Raw genomic sequence first — 22,512 nt, 5'->3', positions numbered from 1 at the left:
TGCGTTTGTGCCGTGAAGACACGTTAGTGTGGGTATTTGATGTGTATGATGTGGGTAGTCATCTGCTTCTGATGTGGTGTCACTCTATATGAGTTTTTCCTTCTGTCTGTGTCACTCATTCAGGTCAGCGCCCATCAGAAGAAGGGGATATGGTGTGCCATCGCCAAGCAAGTTCGGACCCCGGGGGTTCATAGCTGTCGGAGCACCCACTGCAGAAAGCAGTGTGAGGATCTGAGACGCTGGGCCCGGAAGACTGCGGAGACCCAGCCTGGGACATCCTCCCAACGAGGGAGGGGTGGCTGTTGGACCCTGGCCCCACCTAATGGCCTGCATTTTGGCAGTGGCCTACCCTCAGGTGGATAAGCTGTTGAGGGCAGTACAGCAGCCACAAGGGGATAAGTACAGGCTCCCACTTCGCACATGATAGGCCTTGTTTGGGATTGGGTAGTTTACTTGTGGGCAGATGTGCATGTGATGAATTGTAGATGCACAGAGACAATGGGTATCAGTCACCCTGGCAGGCTCTGAATCGATTATGTGTGGCAATACAATGCTGTCAGTGTATATCCAAATGACATATTCAATGGTTGGGTGAAGGAGAAGGGGCACTGGCATGTGGATAAGCAGCAGCCCACGGGACCCAGGAGGCTGACACCAGCTGAGCCGAGGCAACCAGTGGGAAAGAGGGCGAGGGGAGTGCCACTGGGGAGATGGGATCATCTGCATGCATGCATGTGGATGCCCCCTGGTGGTGGCGGATCCATCTGAGACCAGCCCGGCACCATCCTTGTCTGCCACCCCCTTACCAGCAAGACCTTCCCCGTAGCGCCCGACCCAGTTACCCGTGCCCGCTCACCCAGAAGGGCATGCGTCTCCTTTGCCGCAGGCACCTCTGCTCCTGCCCCAGTCAGCCTTGCTGTTATCAGTGAGGGGGCTATTGACCTCCTAAGGTCCATCTCTGTGGGTCAGTCAACCATTGTGAATGCCACCCAGGGACTGGCAGCTCAGGTACAGCAGAGCAATGCCTACCTGTAAGGCATTCACGGTGCCCTGGCTGGCCTGCAGAAATCCTTTCAGGCTCTGGCCTCCTCGCTGACTGCAGCCAGTGTCCCTTTGTCTTCCGTCCCCCCTCCAGTTACCTCTGCCCAATCCCATACCCCTCTCCCCACACTCATCCAGAGCACACAGTCAGACCGCCAATCATCCACCTCAACAGCCACGATTCGCAGTGACAAACACAGCCATCACAAGACCTACCACCGGCTTGCACACAGACAACACCCATCTGCACACACAACAACATCCGCTCCTTACACTGACCCCAACACCACACCCTTCTTTACAGACACTACACCACTCACACCTGCTGGCATGACACCATCACTCCCTGATCCAGCCACAAATCCCAACATACCCACAGTTACCACACTTCCAGACCTACATACATCCACCCCATTCACCACATGCGCAGTCACCACAACTACCAACACCCCCACATGCAGCACATCCACCTTACCTGCAGGTACACTCCTACAGACAGTCACCCATCCACCATGGCATCTCCCTGCACCTCTTCCCCCCTCCTCCCAAAACACCTACACGCCCGCACTCACACACCTAGCAGACACCCAGCACACACATGCCTTCCACCCAAGCATCTGCACCCAAGACAAGTACACAAACACACCTCACAACCACTCCCTCTCCCTCCAATCCCAAACGCTTTTCCCATGACCGCCCTTGTTTCCCTTAGAAGAGACTCCTTTATGAGTTTTCCCTCTTCCCTACCTCTCTCCCACCCTGTGATTCCCGAAAGCATGCTGTGTCCCTCCCCTGAGCCCACCGCCTCCATCTCCCAGTCCTGCCTTATCCTCCCTCCCCCGGTGTTGTCCATTCTCCTCCACCTGCCAAAAATTCAACCCCCACCAAACCCAAGCCTAAAGACCCTCCACAATAACCCAAGCCCCCCAAACCCAAGGGCCCCCCTTCCAAACCCACCTCCTCCCCTCGACCACTACCCCATCACCCCTGAGGTGCTTGCCTGCCCGCTTGATGCCCCTACCAAGTAGAGGCCACTTTGCAGTCAGGATTCAAGTTGGGGCAATCACAAGTGCCATATGTGCCTGGGTTACTTGTCCTGCCTTTCCATCATTTGGTGTGTGTGTGTTATGTGTATGTGATGTGATTGTGTTGCAGCATGTGTTGTGGGGTTTACTTGTGCATTACACTTGGTGTGATGGTGTTGAGTGGCAATGTGTGGTTGTTGTGTGTGCGTGTGTATGATGACGGATTTGTCATTTACATTGTGCGTTGGGTGGACGTGCTGTGACATCTGACACATTGTATGGCAGTGCTTTGGTATTGATTGGTTGTGTGTGGTTGTTACCTGTTGCTATCAGTATATGTTTTCATGTGAAGGTGTGCAGTGTTCTTCCTTGCCAATGCCTTTGTGTGTTTGCCCTAGTAATGTTGTTGTGTTAGTCTGTGGTACTGTGTATGTTCGTGTTAGACAATGGTGATGATTTGTGTGTGCGGGGTGCTGTGTGGATGGCACGTGTATGTTGATTGTGCATGTTTGTGTATATTGGTGCCTGTGTGTGTGTTGGTGCTGGTGTTTGTTTGAGTGTGTGGCCGTTGCTAGTCATCCCGGATGTGTGTGTTGTGTGTCGGTGTGTACTAGTGCCTTACCTTTCAGTGTGTGCTAGGTTGGCTGTTGTCTTCGTCGCTGAATCTGGAGTCGTAGGATGATAAGGAGCAGTCAGAAGACTTCAAGTTCAGTTTCCATGGCGGCACCGGACATGTCTGTGTTCCTGAAGGTGAGTGTCTCCTTTTATACTGTTAGTTTCTGCCAGGATTTTGGTGGTGGCTTGACCTCCCTGAAAATCCTGGCGCTGTGCAACCTCGTAATATGCTCGACAGTAACAAGGTTCCGACTGGACTGGAAGATGCCTGCAGCCGGCCACTGCGGTCCGTCCGCACTGGCGATGTATTGGCTGTGTTCCGTTGAGAACACCACCATGGTCATAATATGGCAGTTTTCTCCACTGGTCCGGCGGCGGTGTGACTGCCACCATGGCGGTCCTCAGACTGCCAACTTGTAATCAGGGCATGAATGTTTATAACATTGAGGCAGAGCTATAAAGAAAGAGGTTCCTCACAAGAGATATAATGAAGTCTAGATCTACAGTTAGGACCTGTAGAAGACGAGATTTTTTTGGACCCCAAATTGAGAAAGAAAAACTGAGAATCTGTCATGTTTTAGATTTATCACCAAATGCAATGCAAACAATAAAAAAACACATAATTATCATGAAAAGATTGGAACCTTATTTCAAAGATTATATTTTGGACAATCGTATGATTGTATATAGAAGAGAGCAATTTGGCATTGTAACTAAAAGGCCTTTTCCAATGATAAATGGTAGAGAGTGGCTACTGTCTACCCTACAGGTTTTTTTGTTATAAGTAAATATGTATGTTTGTATGAAATCTATTCAAAAACATTGAGAATGCTATACATGGGAAGACCTTTCAGAGTCATAAACTGTCATAGTAAATATGCCATTGCTACCATTATTTGCCCCCGTAGGCTAATTTATATAGAAGCACTATTCAGTCTGTGATGATACAAATGTTGGGGTGTTTCTGTGTGATTATGAATGTGGATGCTCACTATTCAGCAACCAAGCATGTTACTGACAGACATCAATGTGATATAACAGGTTTAAAAGTAGTCGGTTCACGTGCAGTAGTTAGTGAACAATGTTTCTTATCTTAGTAGATTGGTGTCTTGTATCAGTTATCTCTGAAAGGTGAAAGAGGAATTGTGAGAACTTATCCTACGGTATCATATGTAATTTAAATTGTTCACTATGAGGATTATTATCTATAAGCTGAGAATGTTATTTTTCAGACATACATGGTGTTTCCATCCCTTGACCCATTGGGGCAGAATTGCATATTCTTTGACATTATGCTTTGGTGTAGATTTATACAGGGAGTGCAGAATTATTAGGCAAATGAGTATTTTGACCACATCATCCTCTTTATGCATGTTGTCTTACTCCAAGCTGTATAGGCTCGAAAGCCTACTACCAATTAAGCATATTAGGTGATGTGCATCTCTGTAATGAGAAGGGGTGTGGTCTAATGACATCAACACCCTATATCAGGTGTGCATAATTATTAGGCAACTTCCTTTCCTTTGGCAAAATAGGTCAAAAGAAGGACTTGACAGGCTCAGAAAAGTCAAAAATAGTGAGATATCTTGCAGAGGGATGCAGCACTCTTAAAATTGCAAAGCTTCTGAAGCGTGATCATCGAACAATCAAGCGTTTCATTCAAAATAGTCAACAGGGTCGCAAGAAGCGTGTGGAAAAACCAAGGCGCAAAATAACTGCCCATGAACTGAGAAAAGTCAAGCGTGCAGCTGCCACGATGCCACTTGCCACCAGTTTGGCCATATTTCAGAGCTGCAACATCACTGGAGTGCCCAAAAGCACAAGGTGTGCAATACTCAGAGACATGGCCAAGGTAAGAAAGGCTGAAAGACGACCACCACTGAACAAGACACACAAGCTGAAACGTCAAGACTGGGCCAAGAAATATCTCAAGACTGATTTTCTAAGGTTTTATGGACTGATGAAATGAGAGTGAGTCTTGATGGGCCAGATGGATGGGCCCGTGGCTGGATTGGTAAAGGGCAGAGAGCTCCAGTCCGACTCAGACGCCAGCAAGGTGGAGGTGGAGTACTGGTTTGGGCTGGTATCATCAAAGATGAGCTTGTGGGGCCTTTTCGGGTTGAGGATGGAGTCAAGCTCAACTCCCAGTCCTACTACCAGTTCCTGGTAGACACCTTCTTCAAGCAGTGGTACAGGAAGAAGTCTGCATCCTTCAAGAAAAACATGATTTTCATGCAGGACAATGCTCCATCACACGCGTCCAAGTACTCCACAGCGTGGCTGGCAAGAAAAGGTATAAAAGAAGGAAATCTAATGACATGGCCTCCTTGTTCACCTGATCTGAACCACATTGAGAACCTGTGGTCCCTCATCAAATGTGAGATTTACAAGGAGGGAAAACAGTACACCTCTCTGAACAGTGTCTGGGAGGCTGTGGTTTCTGCTGCACGCAATGTTGATGGTGAACAGATCAAAACACTGACAGAATCCATGGATGGCAGTCTTTTGAGTGTCCTTGCAAAGAAAGGTGGCTATATTGGTCACTGATTTGATTTTGTTTTGTTTTTGAATGTCAGAAATGTATATTTGTGAATGTTGAGATGTTATATTGGTTTCACTGGTAATAATAAATAATTGAAATGGGTATATATTTGTTTTTTGTTAAGTTGCCTAATAATTATGCACAGTAATAGTCACCTGCACACACAGATATCCCCCTAACATAGCTAAAACTAAAAACAAACTAAAAACTACTTCCAAAAATATTCAGCTTTGATATTAATGAGTTTTTTGGGTTCATTGAGAACATGGTTGTTGTTCAATAATAAAATTAATCCTCAAAAATACAACTTGCCTAATAATTCTGCACTCCCTGTAGATTGATTAACATAGTTTCTAAAAGGAATTATAACTGTAATTGAGAATAGATACACATAGAGATATGCATGTCTCTAGTTTGAATCCATTTTGTTTTCTGTGTTTAATTAGACTTGTGGAAAGCGTTTATAGGTGTATGTATTACTAATATGTATATAAAGAGATGAAAATGGCTACAGTGAGACTCTTTGCACTTTTTTAGAGGCAGAGATAAATACCAGTGTATGCTTCTTTTGGAGAAAAAGAGGACAAAGTGAAAACATGTTATATTTATTGTTCTAGAACTTCAGACATTACCCACGCATAGTACACCTTGATGCTGATGTTGCATTGGAGTTGGTGTTTTAAATTGTGTTATAGTTATCTACTCTAATGGAAGAGTCAAAACACGTTGATTTACTGGATTTATGGTTCTTGTTGTGTAATCTTCAATATTTTAAAATACATGTGTTCTTAATATTGTGTATCCAATAGAGAACCACTATAAGCAGCAACTGCTTACTCAAACAGACCCGCTTTAAAAACTTAATTAACCTAACTGGTAGTTATTTACATGATGGGTGGGCAGTCTGCATGTGGCATGAGACCGCCCCTCCCGACCTACATGGGCACCTCTGTTCTAAATAAAGAATTCAAGAAAACACCTAGACAGTCGCCCGAAATTGTCTAGATATGTTGTGATTATTTTGTGTAACTATCCTTGCAAATAATGAGAAGCTGTCAGAGACACGATTGCATTGTTTGTTTCATCTTCCTCATATTTAGTCCATCTACGGAATAGGTTGACAAAATGCACTTTATGGAGCATAGCAAACTCGATAGAGCAGAACACAATTATATTTTTTATATAGCTGATTCTATAATCGTTTGTTCTTGTAGTAGAATATATAAAGAACTGTACTACAAAAAAAATCTCATGGATTTCCACTATTTGTTATTCATTCCTAGAATCAGTACCTGCAACAGGTAGAGCTAATTGTATGCACCAAAGTCCATGATTAAATTATGATGGCTTTGCATAGTAGAATTTATCATGGGGGATAGGTTACCCTACCCACCCGTTATCATACAAGGGCAATGTCTGACTCAATATCAGTTGCATACAATTGACTTACTGTCTCCTAGAGTAGATGTGCTAGGTAGTTTGAAATATTTCTGACACAGATGACACCTTTCAGCCTTGTCTTGTCCGAGCACAATAATAGTGTCCCACAGGGTTCGATCTTCCAAATTCTTACTGTGACTTTTATGTAATGCATGCATGCTTTTCAGATTGTGTTTGTTACACCTGTTCGGATAAGCACTTTCCAGAAATATTTCTAATACACACATGATGTGTCATGAAATTATTGGTATTTTTGCATTAAATTAGTGTTTTCTGAAAACCAAAGTTCAAGGTCTCGTTTCATCGTTATCAAGCTATTTTAATTTAGGAATAGCTCAATGTAATCGCCATAATTGAGTGGTTTCTGTAGGATTAATATTCCACCCATTAGTAATTCTCTGGGTTTCTTTGATCTTTTTTAAATAGTTGTGCAGTCCACTTCAACATTCATACAATATATCGTTTACAGGGTTTTCTTTCCCTGCTTTCATTTTGCCATCCCATCAACTTTTTACTCATATGTTACTTCCTTCAGCTGCTTTTTGGATTTAACCAGCAAATCTTGACATCACTGTTTCAAAGCATTTATACATTATGCACTTTGCATTAATTCTAGAATTTAACGGGAAGTTGCATTCTGAATAATTAGATGATTTTGCATGCTGGAGTCTAAAACAATGCTCTTTTATCACTTAACTTGATTCATCTTGTTTTTAGGTATCTGGGAGGTTTAAGGCTGCTGCAAGCGACATGCAAGAAGTTTTATCATTACTGCTCTGAGAAAGGGTAATGTATATTTTGTAACATTGACATATTCAGAGCATACAGCTTTTACTGCATTTATTCTGTGGCAGATTCAAATTGTTATTTTAGTCACAATTACATTTCTGTTTTTTTAGGCGATGAATATCTGGTCGATATTTACTTTGGGTTTCAAACTCCTCTTTCATTTTAGCAGGTATATGCCCAATCCAAATTACATTGGACTGCCGGTAAATGCCCAACAAGGGGTGTAAAAGACATAATTAAATCATTAAAGTAATCTTTTGTGTAATTTATGATTCTGTAGCCCAGTAGCCACAGAGACCACCATCCACCCATCCCAGGAACTCTGTGACACCCTCTCAGACTACGTCCACAGTAAGATCACCACCATATGCAACACCTTCGACTACCAACCCTCCACCTTCAGCCTAGACAACATCTCTTAAACAACGAACACAAGCCACACGATAACCTCTTGGTCCCCGATTACCACATAGATCACCGCAGCCATGTCATCCATCCACTGCCCCCCACCGACTTTTCAACCTTGAAGCCAACACTATTAGCACCGCACTAACCCACATCCTCAACACCTCCATCTCTATGGCAACCTTCTCGGATGAAAGCATGCAGAGGTGAGACCCCTCCTTAAGAAACCCTCCGCTGACCCCAGCAACTTCATAAACTACAGACTGATCTCCCTGCTTAGCTTGCTGGCCAAAGTATTCTAGAAAGCCATCAACCAACAGCTCACCGACTACCTCAAACAAAACCACCTTCTCAACCCCTTCTCAACATCTCACAATCAGGATTCCGGGCCAACCACAGCATGGATACTTCACTGATGGCCGCCACAGATACCATAAACATTAATAAACCAACATGATGCAGAATAATAAAGCCCTCGGATAGGCACAAATAGAATACTTTAGTGCTGAATAAACATAAATCTACGAAGCAAACTGTCTGCAATGTAAGATGACATCAAAATAAAGCCCAAGTGGGCGTAACCTGTATTCGATTTAGTATCCCTTTACCACCTCCAGGCTCCAAACATATGGAATAAATCCCAAGTGAGCTAAAGATATCATAGCTCCTTTACGTCTTCCAAAAATTTACTTCCTCCATTCTGCAGAAAAAATAAATAAAGAGAATAAAATTACAAAAAAAAGAAACCAAGTTATCGCTTCCAACAGTTTACAAAACGAAGAGATATCAAGTTCAGAGGCAAATTCATTAAATATATACTACATATTTTTTTAAAACATATTTTAAAGGTTCAAAGAGTAAAATTAAAATGTAAATCTTCTCAGTGAAAGTGTAGTCCTAAAACAGACCCACACCCCCTGTTTGGATTAAAAAAACTGCTTAATGACAATGCGTACACCACTTTTCTCTAAACATGTACATGCAGTTATTCCCCTGAAGTCATTCCTACCGGTTCCTTACTATCAAAGGTCATTATATATTTTGATTCCATAATTCTTAGGGCTTTTTCTCTTTTCCTGCCCCTTATGTCTTTTTCACGCCATCTGTAACAGAATTTTTTTAGCTCTTCCAGTCTTCCTCCGTGAACTTCACTGATGTTCCTAACCATTGGATAAGTAGCTTTATTCTTAACTGCCCTGAAGTGTTCTACGATTCTCTTGTGAACCTGTAGTGTGGTGCATGTCAAAATGTATACTACATGGTCACTTTTACAATCAAATGGGCCAAGTTTCCAGTGTACAATTTTGTCTTTCAAGGAAACATTCTTGGCACTCTCTCCATTCTTGTATGTCTTACAATTACTGCACTTGTAAATTCTTTAACCTTTGACAACCATGTTTGTTCCCTCCTTTGTCTCACGTCACTCCTCACTATATAACCCCTAGTGGATTTTCCTCTGCGGAAATTCAGCATTGATCTATGAGGGAGACCTGTTCCTATTACTGGATCATTTCTTAAGAGCTTCTAGTGTTTCTTGAGTATGGCTCTCACTTTATGATGTACCTTAATATTTGTAGTGATAAATCTCTGTTGTATGTTATCTTTCATTTTCTTAGTTGAGGCTTTGAATAACAAATGTTTAAGTTTAACTCCCTCACCTGTCTTACACTTTTCCAATACTTTCCTTTTGTGTCCCCACATGTTTAGTCTTTGTAACACTCCTTGTTTCTCCTTTTCATCATCTTCATGTGTGCTACAATTTCATTTAATTCTTGAAAGTTCTCTGTAAGGTATACTTTCAATAAGAGGTAAAGGATGGGAGCTATGTGCATGAAGTCTGCTATTGCCTGCATTAAATTTTCTATATTGTGTGCTTTCAAGTCTCCAATTCCCCACGCACACCTTCACATCCAAAAATCCAATCTCCTTATCACTCAGCTGACTAGTAAACGTCAAGTTAAGTTCATTTTATTTGCTTTATGACACAAAGGTCTCTGCACGTTGTACATCCCCTCTCCAAATCACAAAAATGTAGTCTATGTAACACAGTCATAAAACTATGTTATCTTGCCACAAATCTAAGGGATGGGGTTGTTGAGAACCTGCTCCTCCCACCAACCCATATGCACATTTGCAAAGCAAGTCTCCATTTCAGTTCCCTGTTGTTTTTGGTGTTGTTCATAGATGGAATTGTCAAAGAAAAAAATGTGTTGCGTTCTAGACACCACATCATCATAGTGAGCATTTTGTTATGTTTAAACAATCCTATGGGTCTGGCTCTTAAAAAGTGCTTGGTGGCCCTAAGTCCATCTTCATGGTGGAACCTTGTGTACAGTGAGGCCACATCTAAAGTCATCAATAAAAATTGATCTTCCCATGCTACATCAAAAGTTCTCCTCTTAAAGTCTGTGCTAGCTTTTAAATAGAATGGGAGATTCTGAACAAAAAGTTAGAGAAAATAATTAATATACTGTGAAACATTCTTAAAAACTTTGTTGGGCTGCAATTATGGGTCTACCCAGGGGTTAGTAGGATTTGTATGAATTTTGGGTATAAGATAAAATACCGGACGTCTAGGGTTATCAACTTTAAGGAAACTATGTTCTTCAGCATGTAACATACCTTCTTTTCTCCACACTTTGAAAAGAGCAACAAATTCATTCATTACAGCATCAGAATGTGCATAATCAATCTCCTTATAACACGTTTCATCTGACAATTATGAGTACACTTCCTTCATGTACTCTTTAAGGGGCCAGATCACTACATTTCTCCCTTTATCTACATTACGCACTACTATTTCCGTGTTGGAGGCTAGCGTTTTTATAGTGTTAAGGTAACCCTTATCTCCAGTAAAATAAGACTTCTCTCCCACCTCCCTCAAAGTTTTTAAATCATTAATAACAGCATCAGAGAAAAGATCAATGTTATCACCTCCTTTCGGAGGAATGGTTGTAGATTTCGGTTTAAATGACGTGCACCACTCCTCTGAGAGACATACACCTTCTCTTTCAAGACGTTCTACTACTGTAGTCTCATCCAACTCACCAATGATTTCTGCTTCAGACCCCAACAATGGCCGCATCAAATAGACATCATCGATTAATACATTTCTTGAAATTCCCATTCTACTTGGCAGTGACAATCTGTTTTTCTTAATCAACTTATGGAACTACATTAACCTACATTTTCTGGCAAATAGAAATATATCAATTCTACTTTGAATGTAGTCAAAATGATTTTTGTTACAGAAAGATAACCCCAAATTAAGATATTTCACATCTTGTTCTGTCAAATCTACGTTGGAAAGGTTTACTACAATATTGCCCATTGTCAATATTGCCTGTTGCTCCAGATCACTTCCTCCTGAACTTTTCTCTCTAAGTCTTTATCCTTGGTCATCTAATTTTCTTTCTCCTCTGCCTTTGCCTCTTGGTTTTCCTCGCCAGGATCTGTTGTTTGAATGACTGTCTTCGCGTAAAAAAGTATAATTCTTCTTGGAACAATGTGTGGGTATCCATTCTCCCTGATTCATCCACATTGGTGTCTGAACTTACACTCACATCTGTATTCCCATCATTTTGTGGTGGCCGTATCTTTCCAGTACCTTCCATCTTCTGCCTCCTAACATTATCAAATTTCTTGGCAAAAGTATAGATTTGGTCATTCTCATAATCTCTTCGGTCTCTATTAAATTTCTGTGCATTCTTTTGGTTGATCTTGTCTTTCAATTTTCGGAGCCTTTCTTGCATGGATGTTTTCAGTAGTTCCACCACACTTTCATTGTCTAATTTGTTGATTTTGTCCATCAGTTTTGCAGTCTCTTTCATTAATTTCTTCCTATCAATTTGTGCATACTTGATCAAAATCTCAAGCATACCTGTCTATCATTTCCCATTGTACATATGCCACGCTTTCAACATATCAGGGTTAGGGTTTTCATATGTTTGTGTTATCATGATTCGTAGACCTCTAGGGGCTCTCTCAACCTCAAGGTATTGTTCGAAAGACTCCCTCTCCAACCATTTAAGTTAAGATTTTCTTAATTTCTCAAGGTTCTTCATTTAGTATATACATATTCTGCACCCTGTTGGTGTTGTTGACGCAAATCAATCATGTCTCTTGTACTCTGGACTTCATTATGAAAAATCACTGGGTCCTTCTGCTTGCGTTCTGAGAGGTCCGTCATAAAACCCTCTGCCATACCGTTATCCAAACGTAGCTAATTGCTCTTTACGGTTCACTGTTTCCGTTTAAATCCTCCCGCCTCTTAGAGTTACAAACTGCTCAGCAAATATCTAAGCAGCGCCTGACTCTGACAAGCCCAACAATAAATGTCTGACTCTGCCAAACGGGTCAGACTTGTCCCAGCATCATATCCTCGCACTTTCAGGGCATCAAGGACTTCATGGCAAAACGGCATTGACATGTAGCTGCCAAATTGTCAATGGTGCTGTCAAGACACTCCGGCAATGCCAGAAATATGAAAAAGATGTGATTGCAAGAAAGGAACATAAATTCCAAAGAGATGAAAATGATTATGAATGTGGAAGAATACTTACATTTGTACATAAATTTGATTCTAAGCATAGCATAAACAACTGGAGAGAGAAGAGACCCTTCAAGCTATGGATAGGAAGAAGGGTTATTCCAGCACCAGTCTGAGTTCTGATTTGGAATCAGTTGATGGCTCGTCAAGGGACTTAGGATCAAAGGTGTCTTTTTCCAAGGAGTGTCGTCTCCTCAGAAAGACTCACAAACAGTTATCACAAGATACATAATCAGGAAAAGGAAAAAGAAACAAACCCAAAAACGACTCCAAAGAAGGATCAAGCAAAGGGGATACCATAAGAACATAGGAGCGTGGTCAGAGGAGGACATAATGGATGGGAAAGATCAAACACACTAGTTAACAGTAATCAATTTGTCTTGTTAAACTTTAACTATTGTAGAGGAAATTAGGATTGTCCTGCCTGTGTGCCCCCGATAATCATTCAACAGAAGGAACAATCTAGCTTATCAAATAATGATACAGAGACCTTACGTTCTTTGAATGAATTAGGTCATCCCAAGGCTTGTGGCAGTAGTATTGAATCACTAACTCCTTTTGACCCAAGTTTGATTTTGACCTTGCAGGAGGAGTATGGTGTAGCCACAGATCTTTCTGCTGATACTCAGTTTAAACCAGCTTCCAAGTTTGTACCACAGATACCTAGAAATAATATTGATGTGTTTGGGGACTTGGTAGCCCAAGATTTGTGCAATCGAGGAAAGAGACAATACAACATGAGAACAGAGCAATGGGAAGCTGCTAAAAGCCTTCCAAATTATGACAAAATTGTAATCAAACTCTCCAATAAGGGAGGAAATGTAATCATGATAAGGACTGATCACATTGATAACGCATTACACCAGTTGGGTAACGAGAACTGTTATAGTAAGGTTACCATGTTGTTGTTTTTTGGAGTTTAAGACAAAGTCCTTTGATAAACTGAGAATGTGGTGGGAAGAGGAGTTGTTAACTTGGAAAAAGATGTAGTTTCTAAAAATAATATTCTCCTGTCCTTCTGACATTATATTTACTCTCAACTATTCATAAAAATCAAAACTACCACACCCAGTAGACCTATCATTTAATCTAAAAACAGTTTGTTTAAGCATACTTCCATTTATGTGGATCATTTCTTATCCCCATTTGTTCAAAACCTAGCATCATATTTAAAATACACTAAAGATTTCTTAAAGAGAATTAAAGAGAACTCATATTGTTTGGTGGAAAGAGTCCTACATCATGGCCTGCTTTGATGTTGAAGGCCTGTATACCAGTATTAGGCACCAAGATGGATTGCCAGCATGCAAATATTTTTTACGTGCCAGAGGGATTAATTTCCCAGCACACACATATGCTCTTGCACATGATTAAAAGTGTTTGATGGAAAACATCTTTTTGTTTGACACTGTGCTTTATAAACAGTTTCAAGGGAGAGGAATGGGCACCTGTTTCGCCCCCAGTTAGGCCTATTTATTGGTGGACTGGGGGGAGGAGCAGGTCCTGTGGGACCCTGAAATGGCACGTTGGACCGACCAAATTGTCATTTGGTTACAGTTTATTGATAATGTTTTCTGTATTTGAAATGAAAGATTTAGTGGAGTTCGCTGAGAAGATTAACATCAATAATGTGAATCTGAAATTCACCATGACTCACCGTAAGGAAATGCTTGAATTCTTGGATCTGAAAGTCAGAGTAAGTGAAGGATCTTTACATACAGCATTGTTTATAAACAAAACTGCTGGTAATTCTGTTCTACATGCTTGCAGTAGCCATCCCTCCAATTTCAGATGGATGGATTACAGTAAATTCCTTCGAGCCAAACAAATTGTAGCTCTGAGGTAACTTCTATTCTAACTTGTCAACAGATGATTAGGAGATTTATACCTGGGAGTACCAGAAAAGACATCTTGATATAGCTAAGAAAAGAGCTGATCTAAAGACTAGAGATCAGTTTCTGTTTGATAAGAACCCCATTCACACAACAGTTTCTAACCAAAATCCTATAAAGTTTATCACCAGATTTTCCGAGGGGTCATATTCTTTCAAGAGGATTTAAAAAAATACTTGTGATATTTTAACACGTGATCCCACCCTGAAGGACAGAATAGGCAGTCATCCTGCTATCACATTTCACAAAAGTGTCTCCTTTGGGGACATGTTAGTTCACAGAATCCTCAAACCAAAGATTATCAACTGGTTGGGTCAGATAAAATATTTCAGAATCTGTGGTCATTTCAAAACTTGCTGTTCTAGTGCAAATGTGCAACATGTAACCATAACATAGTCTTGTAAATTTTGAAAGATTAGCAAATTCATTATCCACAGTACTGATTGTGTGGTAAATGCCATTGTGTGCCCTTGCAATAAATGGTATGTCAGGGCCACAATTGTTCCAGTGAAGAAATGTATTTTGGAACATTGGCAATCAATAACAAATTGGGATTTTGCATATAGTATCGCCAAAGAGTACCATCTGAGTGATTGGAGACTTGCACAATATTTTGGCCTCAGTACAATACCCAAACACCTGAGAGGTGGGAATATCTCTGATATTAAGAAGATTGGAATCTAGGCAAATCTTGGAAGTTGGGAGTATGGCCCCAAATAGTATGGACTTGGATAAAGAGTTATCGATCCATTTAGGATGTGTAAAATGAATTTAGGGTTGTGTAATGAAATGGTTCAGTATCAGCATTTATATTCTGTGTGGCCACTTTTTCTCTTTTTCTTTCTTTTGCCTCTTTGCTTTCTTGAGATTTGTAAAGGAGCATTTGGTCTATAAGTTGATTGGGTTTTAGGCATTATAATGTATATTGATTATACTTTGTAAAGCGGTTTGTTTTCTTTTCTTTGCACCATTATTTTCTTTTCCTTTTATAGGTCTGGATGTAGATCATGGAAATTAGTGGAAATGTATTGTATTAGTTTGCATTACTGAAGCCTACTATAGGTTTATTGATTATACATTTTTTTTTAGAACAAGGAGAATCCCGAGTAGTGAAATAGGAATGTTTGGTCGATTGTATGAAGTAAATTTTGTTTTATCATTGAAACAAAATGCTTTTATAGTTTTTTTTTTTTTTTTGTCTACAATGATTTGGGAAATGTATTGTCTTCTTATAATGGAACTGTACATCGTCAGTGGAATTTTTATATTACTAATGGTGTCCTGAATTGGATATTGTGACTTATATATTAGTCAGGTACTGCACCCTGATTAAGTATCATATATTTTTCTAGCAACATGGCAACATGGTGAAATGAAGTGTATATTTTTATTTCAGTATTAATAATTTTGTTAAAGAAAAATATTGAGGTGGAATTGGTTAAAAGTAATTTTTAGACCAAGGTATGAGGTCCTTTTTTCAGTGTTCATTATATGGCGTAGTCTTTTTAAATTTTGATGGCATTATTGTTAATGGCCACGTGATCAAGACTTGGAGACGGTTGAAACACATTTTGTGTTCCTGAGTAAACGTTAATACAGACCTCGCTCGTGTGGCTCGTGTTTCAGACAAAGAACTGTTGTCTGAAACTGGAGTGATTTACTCAGTGGTAGGCACCCATCGTACAAGCCCCAACCTGGAAGCTGGGAGTCTCATGTACCATTGTGCTTGGATACATTTACATATATCTTCAATGGGGTTCACCCCTGGATAGTTATTGTTAGGAGCATGTTTCCATAGAAAAATTATTTATTGGTTTGTCAAGAATTTTGGTGCTGTTTAATGAATGGTCATGAGACTTTCCCAAAAAAGTTAATCCATCTCCTCTCTTTCCTGGAAAGTTTTGGTTTGATTCGTTACACGTAAAAAACGGCTGAACAGAATTACACCAAATTTGGTCCAGAAAACATAATTTTTGTGATTTGGTGTAAATATTTTCAGTAGTGTTTGAGGAATTAAAGTTCAAAAACATTGTATATTTCACATCTTGGCTGATCCATGGAGCTGACAGATCTTAAGATAAGATCCGATTGTCTGCCACCACATCCAGGATACAGCGGCAGCCATTTCAGGAATTTAGGGACCCACCCCTTGCCCCCAGGCCAAAAAACATAATTTTGTTTAAATCGGTATCGCAAATCAGCAGTGCCATGACATCATTGTATAACATAACTGCAACATCTGACCTAATGTCAACACAGTGGAGGTAGGGCTTTGAGTCATAGTTACTTCAGGGCATGAGTTATAGTTACTTGAGATAACTAGAACTGGTGATTTTAAGTGATTTTATGTGTTTAAAATGGTATGTTATAACTAATATTTGCCCCTAACTGTAACGTCTCTTTAATCTTTGTTTTTTTCATATATTGCAAGGAGGCCCTGCTAGTTCTACCTAAGACCCATTGTGTGCACCCTGTTAGAGCCACCACTTATTTTGGTCAGAAAACTTGAGTAAACATGGCTTTTGTGAGGACATACAGGCTAAGCCATTTTGGGCCGTAAATTTGTGGTAGTATAAAGTAGATCTTGGGCACAGAATGTGTCAAAGAGAAAATTACAATCAGTACAATAATCACACTTTATACACAAGGTCAATTTTATACAATAATTTTAATATTTGATATCCTATTGTTATATCGGAAGCTAATTATGAACATAAACACAACATTAATTTTGAATTTTAGCATTACCACCTGACTGCCAATGCAAAGACACCATTGGGCTAGTTCAAATCAAAGGCTTACATTTGTTACAAAAAGGATAAATAGAAAGAATTTAGCACCTTTTTCACTTTTTTTGATTCTGCTAAATGATTTGAAGAATTTCCCTATTTTCCCCTTTTAATGACAAAAAGAAACTGAAAATTGTTCCCACTACAAAATAGCACAACCCTGAACCCTTTCAAATGTTAAACATTTGACATGTGCATTCTTTTCTGTGTCTACTAGTGAGGAGAGGAATCGCAACAATGTGGAAAATGTCCCATCAATATGTTTAATCCCAAATTGCCTACATCCCAAGTGCAGCACAGATATGCCCCATCTACATCAGTTGCAAGAGTTTCAGGAAGATTACCCCATGTTTCTTAGCTACAAGCCTTCTGTGTTTGGTCAGGATTTCATTCATCATACTTAGGCTTCTAGTGTGAGATGTTAATATCTTGCTAGTCAAGTCTAGAACCTTTCCATTGCCAATTTCAAGGCAAAGAAAAGCATACAGAGACTCTCAATTTATCAGTAACCATTTCCTAAAAAACTCTTAAAGCATGGGCTGATATCTTCTTAGCTGGCAGAGAACATATGGCCTGATTTAGAGTGTGGTGAACAGTTATTCTGCACAAACATAGCAGAAATCCTGTTCGCCGCATGATAAGTGTCACAAACTATTATACACTTTTAATTATGCATACAGGATACTGCCACATTTGCGATGGCGTAACCTGTCTGCCAAACTCTAAATCAGGCCCCTTCTCATTCATAGTTGGAAGAACATCCCATAGACAAGGCAATGCACAGGAAACCGTCAGTCAAGACCAGAATGGTATAAAAAAGGTGTTTTTTGTCTTACAATTAAGAAGCAAGTATGCAGTACAGCGTACACAGAATATATACAACATTGTGCATATGTGTATTCAGTTTTTCACTATTTAACACTTTGAAGTAATCGGAGAGGTAGTGATTTGCCAGGAATCACACTATTTGTTTTTGGTGAAATGCCTATTCCAGGACTAGAGCCTAAGTAAGAATTATTTCAAATATCAGGAAACGTATAAATGCACACTTCAATTCTGTTATTTTTTTTTTGTGTATCTGTTTGTGTGTGGATATATATCTAATACTGAACAATGATCTGTAATCAACCTAACAAAATGACTGCCATTTTGCACTCTTTCTTAGAATTGCGCTACCAAAACAGAATTGTACGCTGAAGTACAATGTGAATATTCCAAGGCAGGTGGTAAGTCATCAGTTTAGTTTGATCTAGAAATGCATTTGATAAGGTTGTTTATTTCCTTAATTTTTAAAAAGTGAAGCTTTTTACCTAGTAAATAATCCTTGCAGTAGTAATCAAGTTATGCAGGTGATGAAGTTGCTTGAGTAAAAAAGCATATGTAGGTGTGTTTAGAGGTCTGGCCCATATATCGATTATTAATGCAGATGCCCAGAGTGTAGTATGCTATTTATTACCATTGTTGAGCAAAGGAATGCACCATGACTCATTAGAGGCAAAGTCTTGCGTGGGTCATGGTGCTTCTCTTCCCCTTCAACAATGGTAATAAAAATCATATTACAGTCCTGTATTCTTCATATCCGCATATATGAGGGTTATGTCTGTAGTCTGCCATAAATCAAATTTAAAATATTGTGATACAAGAATATTGTTTCAGATATATTTTCAATTTGAACCTATAGTGACAGTGCAGAATGTAAGAGTATATGTTTTTAATTATATAATATATTTGACATGATATTAGTATATCACAATATTTTTGTTGCCTATATTTTGTCATTTAACCTTTTGGGCAATTGCATGTTGTCATGTTTGTTTGATTGAAAAAACTATTATTAACGAAAACAATGATGCAAGGGGTCACATTTGTGCAGTAATGTAAAAGCACATTAAGAGGACTCTTGACCCTTAGGAGAAACATCATCACTTTGGAGCAAGGGGAAGGTTTCTCTTCTTTTTGGTTAAGTGAGCACTTGTTTTGTTACTAGTTCTGTCTAATCCGTGTCACTAAAATCATGATAGAGGTCAGCATATTGTGTTCATACACAAATTATATGTGAGAGTGTCCAGCTGCAGCTCAAGGTTTGAGTACTGAAGAAGGTCAAAGAGTGTCTCAAAACTCCACTTTCCCAAATGGATATTTAACAGGCAACCATTGAGTTGGACTAATTGGTGAAAATAAGACAAACAACTAGAATAGCATTAGTAGTAGGTATAGAGATAAGCATGAAATAAGATCAAAATTTGAATAGAATTTTTTAGAGTCACAACTTGCCTGTCCCCAATCCCCTTAGCCCACGCCACAGGTTCAGACAAAAAGGACTCCGCAGGAAGTACGACTGCAGCATATTATAAACAATATTTTTCCTCACAGGATTCCAAAATCTCTTCCAAGGATCCTTAAACTGTTGAGCAACCTCAAATATGACAAGGAGCACAGAACACACATGCCCTGTGCTGAGTACATTCTGGGTGATTGTAGACACAATGTAAGACTTAAGGTCATGACATGTGACGGGGGCAGTCAGAGGCCATGTTCAGTGATAGAAGGGGCAGGAAAACTGAGTGACCATGCCTTTAGCCCGGACCCAATCTGCATGGTCACAGTTTATGTTTTATCCTTTTGTGTTGCTATAGTTGCCCTAAGTGGGGAGGGTATGCCCGGACGTGGGTCCCGTGCTCACTGTGCCACTGGATTCAAGCTAGCCTGGCTGATGAAGGGTGATACCCTGAAACCAGTCCCAGGATGCTTGTTTCTGGTCCAGGTAAGACCTGGCTTGGCAGTTCGGGCTGGACTGTTCCCATGAGGAACAGGGTCAAGACTGATTTGCATATGGCTGGGTCCAAACTGGGGTGGCATAGTGAGCAAAAGAACAATGGATTAAACCCAGGTCTGTGACTGGGGGTGAGTGTTTGCATTGTTCAGCACTCCGTCCATCATCCTTTTGTGTTGCCACAGTTTATGCCCAGCAGGCAATAAAATAATGGTTAATGGGCACAGTGCATGGTGAAAGAGGTATCCAGGGCCTGTGGGAAACTAGTGCAGGCCAATGGGCACTGAGGGGAGGGTTTCAGGGAACAAATTGTACCTGAATGTTACACAGTGTTCCCAGCCCGATCATGACCAATGAACATCGGAGACAGAGTTAATAGGCACATGTCATACAGAAGGCTGTGCCATGTGACCCTGACTATACACAATAGGCACTTGACAGGAAACAAAATGTATCTTTACAAAACACATGAAATTGAGGCAAACATTATACTAAGATAACACATTTATTTTATGAAAATCATTCCCTTTAAATATCCATTTCTAGGGGTTTTCTGTACAATCCAAAACCTAGTAACCACAGAAATTCACCAGTTATAGTTAGTGATGGAACCAAAATGCCTATGCCCATCCATTCACTTCTTATAACTCCATAACCTTAGATCGGGTGCCTTGCCTTTGCTATACCCTCGTAGTATCTGTGATCTCCTTGTGCTGCTCACTTTTAATGTGTTTGATTTACCATTTTTTACCATTTTCTTTTGTCTTCTCTGCCTGTGTGCTTGAAGCATTTTGCTGTGTTTTTTAAAATTTGACTTTGGGGAGAGCTGGGGCTTTTTTAATTAAAATTTTTGTTCTGGACATCAGGCATGGTGATGAGGCCTTTTTTACCACTGACTCTCTTCTCTATTGGGACCACAGAGAATAGCATGTTGCAGTTGGTACTCCGAGTGCCTGCAGCAGCGGCCATCTTTCGGTTTCACTCGAGGATTCAAATTCTAGCTTCCAACCACAAGGACTTATCTAACATGGTTTGGGTGCGGATACGTGCAGCGTGCACGCTGATGGCGTGCCAAAGGCAAGCCCCTCTGCGCCTATCTGCATCTGGCTGTGGCCAGGGGCCAGAAACCCTGGTTACTTACAGTCAGACAAACTCTTCTATACTGCATCTGACTTTAAAACATTGCGGCCAGCCCTTAGAGGGAGTGGAAAATAATGAATCCCGGGGCTAACTCTCGGAGTTGTTTCACCTGCAATTTTGCCTGCTCCTCTGATAATAGGGATGCCAATTACATGTTGCTGCACTCTGGTTAACTTTGTTTGTACCCCAATCTTGTCACACAATCCAACATTTGTCAGGATGAGGGATCGGAGAGGACATTTCAATTTTTTTTAGCCTCAACCGTTGCTCCATCCCCAAGCATCAACAATATCTTTTTAGCTTTTTGTGTGATTTTAATCCTGATGCTGTTTTTTTTTAACTGAAACATGGCTACACTCTGAGTCCGTGCCCGATATAATTGCCTCTCTACCGACTGACTTTGCTCTAGTGAGGCTGGATAGACATGACAGAACGGGTGGCAGTATTTCCATCATTTTTTAAAAAGAGTTTACCTGTAGAATCGAAGAAATTCCTAACTTTTACTTTGAAGCCTTGATGTTTACTCTCTCCCTCACCCATCAGATTACGCTCTCTGGAGCCTTTATCTACCACCCCCGGATTATGCAGGAAAGTAGAGCAGCTTCTTACTCGATTTATAGGTGCCTTACATTTTAAAATTTGCCAATTTTATCTTACTTGTGGATCTTAATCTCCATTTCAGATATGCCCACAATAAGATGTGTATCTCCTTTATTGAGGACTTATGAGTGTCACGGTTTGCGCGCTTCTTACTGTTGTAGTCGGCCGGTCTCTGGGACCACCTGGTTTCTTGCTTGTTCTGGATTGACCAAGGTCACGGCAACCCTTTCCACACTGACAATGCGGTCGAGAAAACAGGTCTAGGCCCAAAAAGCAGCCCGCGGCAGGACCGGCTGCCTGAAACACAGACCGGTACTCTGACCACGGCCCCCGAGGGGGTCGCCGTGGGTCCCTGGGGCGTCGCAATGTGGCCTCCATCTTGTACTCCTAAACTTTGTGCCCACTCATGAAGCAGTGCATCTTCCTGATCCTATCTTTTCTAACATTAAGGATCTGCTAATTGACCCCCTGCTGCCACTCCGTTGGTCAGATCATTATGCCTTGCCTTTTAAATTTGTGGCCCGGTCTCCAACGTGGTCAACACGCCCTCATTCGAAGGGGAAATACAGAAACTGATCTAAACTAAATATCTTAACTTTGAATGAATAGTTACTCATTAATCAACCACTATTAGTGCACCAGGCAGAGTTGGACCAGCTATGATCCACTCAGGCACACTGAGGCCATTGATGTTTCTCTACCTATGACCACCAAACATGCTGGTAGAGTTTATCCTCCAGCGTCTTGGTTTGCTGACACTCTTAAAAGTGAAAAGAAATGCTGCCAACCAGTAGAAAGACGATGGAGAAAATCTTACACAGAGGAGGTGAAAAGCATATACCGAGAATCTTTGAAAGCTTATATTGCCCAGTGTAAACATGCTCATGCAACCTTTTATACGGAAAAAAAAAA

At 40.6% G+C, this 22,512-nt stretch overlaps 1 protein-coding gene across 1 annotated transcript in view; it reads left to right on the top strand.

Moving 5' to 3' along the window:
- LOC138285009 (uncharacterized) overlaps window positions 1-22,512 on the top strand; it is a 597,004-nt gene that overhangs the window by 329,263 nt on the left and 245,229 nt on the right. Inside the window, exons 12-13 of the mRNA XM_069224423.1 lie at window positions 7,381-7,449; window positions 18,253-18,313. Of these exons, the coding sequence (XP_069080524.1) occupies window positions 7,381-7,449; window positions 18,253-18,313 (130 nt within the window). The remainder of the gene's footprint in view (window positions 1-7,380; window positions 7,450-18,252; window positions 18,314-22,512) is intronic.

The sequence above is a fragment of the Pleurodeles waltl genome, chromosome 3_1, assembly GCF_031143425.1.
Source record: "Pleurodeles waltl isolate 20211129_DDA chromosome 3_1, aPleWal1.hap1.20221129, whole genome shotgun sequence".
Classification (NCBI taxonomy): Eukaryota; Metazoa; Chordata; class Amphibia; order Caudata; family Salamandridae; genus Pleurodeles; species Pleurodeles waltl.
The sequence above is the reverse complement of the archived record's forward strand: the minus strand, read 5'-3'. Positions and strand labels throughout refer to the sequence as shown.